This window comes from Ascaphus truei, chromosome 2, assembly GCF_040206685.1.
Source record: "Ascaphus truei isolate aAscTru1 chromosome 2, aAscTru1.hap1, whole genome shotgun sequence".
NCBI classification, from domain to species: Eukaryota; Metazoa; Chordata; class Amphibia; order Anura; family Ascaphidae; genus Ascaphus; species Ascaphus truei.
Genome location: NC_134484.1, coordinates 211,494,807 through 211,498,883, shown reverse-complemented (window position 1 = coordinate 211,498,883; position 4,077 = coordinate 211,494,807). Strand labels below are relative to the sequence as shown.

Genomic DNA, 4,077 nt, shown 5'->3' with positions numbered 1-4,077 from the left:
TATACACGAAATGCGTAGGGTCAGAGGTCACAGCTACCACGGAGGAGTGTACAAGCAGCAATTCAAGTTTATGTATTGATTCAACAACGAGGAGTGGATCTTTCTCCCAGCGTGTGCCTGTGTAGTGTGAGAGCAGTCACAGAGCACACAGACAGCACTGCTGCGAATCTGCAGATGTCAGCATGCTGAGGGAGGAAAATAGGAGAGACTCTACCTAAATAGGACATACATGCTTGTTTTGATCTGCACTAAGTAGGATTCTGGTTTTAACCACCAGATCATCTTCAACAGGTCACCATCTCCTTTTTATGGAACTGAGGGGCCTATGCAGAGACGTTTTTAAGTTGTAAATCTCCAAGTGCACAAAATCTCCAAATTTTGGCGAATTTAACACACCATATGCAGAGAGGTGGGAAACTGGAATAAGAAGGCTAGAGCAGAAGTGGCGAAAATTTGTCCGTTTTAATGTCGCCATGTTCAGCGGAGTGACTGTGCATTAGCTTTTTATTTTTTTTTATTGTACTGTCCTCGCGCAACTCTCGCGCGACTTTGAAACCATTAGCCTTTTTTTTTTTTTTTATTGTAATGTCCTCGCGCAACTCTCGCGCGACTTTGAAACCATTAGATTTTTTTTTTCTTCTACTTGGTCCACTGTCCTCACGCAACTCTCGCGCGACTTTGAAAGCATTTGGCGCCGAAATTAAAGTTGCAGGAATCAATTCCAGTCACAGCGTCTCTGTGAATGCATACAGATTCCTGTGGCACATAAACGTCTCGCCTCACAAGTACATTGTACAGTACTACACTGAAGGCACATCTACACTTCACTCTGCCTTTTTAGACGATTACAAACAGCATTTGTTTTTACTGAAGTTGCTGCTGCATTTCAGGATGTCTTTTGGTCAATTACCAAGTAATAGGATAAGGGGGGCACATGCAGGCACAAATGTTGCTCGTGGTGTTACTTCACACAAACATGTGCATGTATTTTCAACTTCTGTTAATGAAGGTGCAGGAGTTAGTGGTGCAATGTTTAATGTACGGAACAATGATACTGTTACGCAGAGTGCAACAATGTCTGCTGGTGTTACATGTGTTCCTAGTATGGCTGCGCCTGATGTCAATGGTGTGGCGAGTATCTCAGCAGGTGTGACTGATGGTGTGTTTACCGAGAATGTTTGTGACACTGTGAGTGTTCGTGGTGTTGGTTGTTTGGGTGTTAGTGTGCGTGGCGCTATGCGTGGTAGGGTTCGTGGTAGAGCTCGTGGTACGGTTGGTGGAATTGTGCGTGGCAGTGTTAGTGTGCGTTCCGAAGAACGTGGCGGTTTACGTCGTGGGTTACGTGGCGGTGTACGTGGTGGAGAACGTCGCGGTGTACGTGTCCGTGTACGTGGCAGACAGTGTAGTAGTGTGAGCACAATGCATTTTCCTCACGACAAAACTAATGCTAGTGTGTCCGAGTCAGGCAGTGAAACTATTAGTGCAACAATGAATGTGCACACACTATTGCCTACAGTGACCATGTCAGCGGTTCATGAACAAGTGTGTGCAGGTGCAGATGTCACCTCAGATAATGTTGAGGCTGACATACACATGGGCAACATTGGTTTTCAAGAGGAATACATGCCCGAAAATAACATATATGATGCTGTCAGTCCACTGGTACAACATGCTAAAAAAAGAAACGTTAAATTTAGTGACGAGGAGAATCAGGTGCTAGTTGCGTCAATTTTGGAACACTATGACCGTCTGTTTGGACATCTGGTTGGTACGTTGTACACATGTTATAAATTTGCACTTGGAATCATAATGTCAGTAAATATATTCACCTCACATACGTAACACCATGTTACTGGTTGCCAATAACAGTACAGTTACAATGCTGTGTTTGCTACTGTTGTTTCACAACAGCAATTATGTCATGCATTACAATACACACAGTCAATAGTCATCGTTGTAGTTAAATTGCACATTCTCTAATTTGGTCATAAAGTAACATAGCACTTACTGCAATTGTCCATGTAGAAAATAAAAATCACACATGTTATATTATAAAACAATGTTAAAATTACAAATCTGTTTCTCTCTACTGTCATTATGTTTCTTAACAGTAAAAACCTCCCCTATGGTGAAGAGACAATTGTGGAGAAATATCCGTGATGCTGTGTCTGGCTGTGGAATTCAAGTGCGCACGCACGATAATTGCCGGAAACGGTTTGACGACATCAAAAGAAAACTCAAAATAAAATTACAACAATACTCCAAGCATGCCAGAGGCACAGGTGGAGGCCCACCTGCTACACCATTGAACCTAACACCTTTGGAGGAGCAGTTAAGCGCAAAGTTGCCTTCCATAGTAATAAAAGGATTTGAAGGAGATTTTGATATTGGAGTTTATCAGGATGATTTTCAGCATGGTAAATTGTATGTGTTAAATGTTCGTAATGTGAATCTTATACTATACTAGCTGAGAGACCCGGCGTTGCCCGGGATATAATTTTGGGGGGGCGTACGACAGGGTTAGGCTTCCCCCCCCCCCTTGACAGCTAGGTGGGTGACTGAGTTGACTAAGTGTGTGGGTGACTGGGTGGGTGTGTGACACTTGACTGAGTGGGTGGGTGGGTGACTGAGTGGGTGGGTGACTTTGGGTCGGTGGGTGGGTGACTTTGGGTCGGTGGGTGGGTGACTTTGGGTCGGTGGGTGTGTGACTTTGGGTCGGTGGGTGTGTGACTTTGGGTCGGTGGGTGGGTGACTTTGGGTCGGTTTGACTTTGGGTCAGTGGGTGGGTGACTTTGGGTCGGTGGGTGACTTTGGGTCGGTGGTTGGGTGGGTGAGTTGGGTCGGTGGGTGGGTGAGTGGGTGACTGACTGGGTGGGTGAGTGGGTGACTGACTGGGTGGGTGAGTGGGTGACTGACTGGGTGGGTGAGTGGGTGACTGACTGGGTGGGTGAGTGGGTGACTGACTGACTGAATGGGTGGGTGACTGGGTGACTGACTGAATGGGTGACTGACTGAATGGGTGACTGGGTGACTGAATGGGTGGGTAACTGAGTGGGTGACTGACTGGGTGGGTGGGTGACTGGGTGGGTGAGTGGGTGACTGACTGACTGAATGGGTGGGTGACTGAGTGGGTGGGTGACTGACTGGGTGGGTGAGTGGGTGTGTGGGTGGGTGACTGAGTGAGTGGGTGGGTGACTAAGTGAGTTTTTGGGTGACTAAGTGAGTGGGTGGGTGGGTTACTGAGTGGGTGGGTGACTGAGTGAGTGACTGAGTGAGTGGGTGGGTGACTGGGTGGGTGTGTGGGTGACTGGGTGACAGTGCGTGGGTGGGAGACGGTGTGTGACTTACCTTGACCCCGTGGCATCTGGCTGGGGCAGGAGGTGAGTTCGGGAAGCTGGGGGGGGGCAAGAGTGGCAGGAGTCCCGTGCCGCGCTTCCCCTCTCCGGTAGCGTCACACGTGATGGGGAGTCCCGCGCCGCGCTTCCCCTCTCCGGTAGCGGCGCACGTGATGGGGAGTCCCGCGCCGCGCTTCCCCTCTCCGGTAGCGGCGCACGGTGAGGGTGATGGTGCGGCTGGGGATGTTGCGGAGCGTGGGGATTTGGGTGAGGTGGGGAGGGGGGAGAGTGAGGGGCACCGGGAGAGTGAGGGGCACCGGGAGAGGGGGGGGGGGGTGTGGAAGGTGAGCTGCGGTCCAACTGACGGGGGAGAGTGTGTGTCCCTGTGTGTGTGTGTCCCTGTGTGTGTGTGTCCCTGTGTGTCCTTTGGCCCGTCACTCCGCCTCAGGCCAATGAGAGGTGTGCGGGGGCGGACCAAGGGACCAATGAGATTTCCCCTAGGGACACCGGACATCCAGGCAGGCAGGCAGGCTGGCATGCATGCATGCAGGCAGGCAAACATACAGTGCTTTCACTAATATAGTATAAGATTAGTGAAAGCACTGTATGTTTGCCTGCCTGGATGTCCGGTGTCCCTAGCGGCAATCTCATTGGTCCCTTGGGCCGCCCGCCCCCGCACACCTCTCATTGGCCTCACACACTCACACCACCCCCTTGGCCCGCCCCCCACACCTCGCATTGG

General features: G+C 50.1%; 1 protein-coding gene across 1 annotated transcript in view; it reads left to right on the top strand.

The window, feature by feature from the left end:
* The first annotated feature begins 758 nt into the window (after positions 1 to 758).
* The window catches only part of LOC142487139 (uncharacterized), a 5,319-nt gene continuing 2,000 nt past the window's right edge, over positions 759 to 4,077 (top strand). Inside the window, exons 1-2 of the mRNA XM_075585908.1 lie at positions 759 to 1,768; positions 2,112 to 2,417. Of these exons, the coding sequence (XP_075442023.1) occupies positions 892 to 1,768; positions 2,112 to 2,417 (1,183 nt within the window). The 5' untranslated portion in view covers positions 759 to 891. The remainder of the gene's footprint in view (positions 1,769 to 2,111; positions 2,418 to 4,077) is intronic.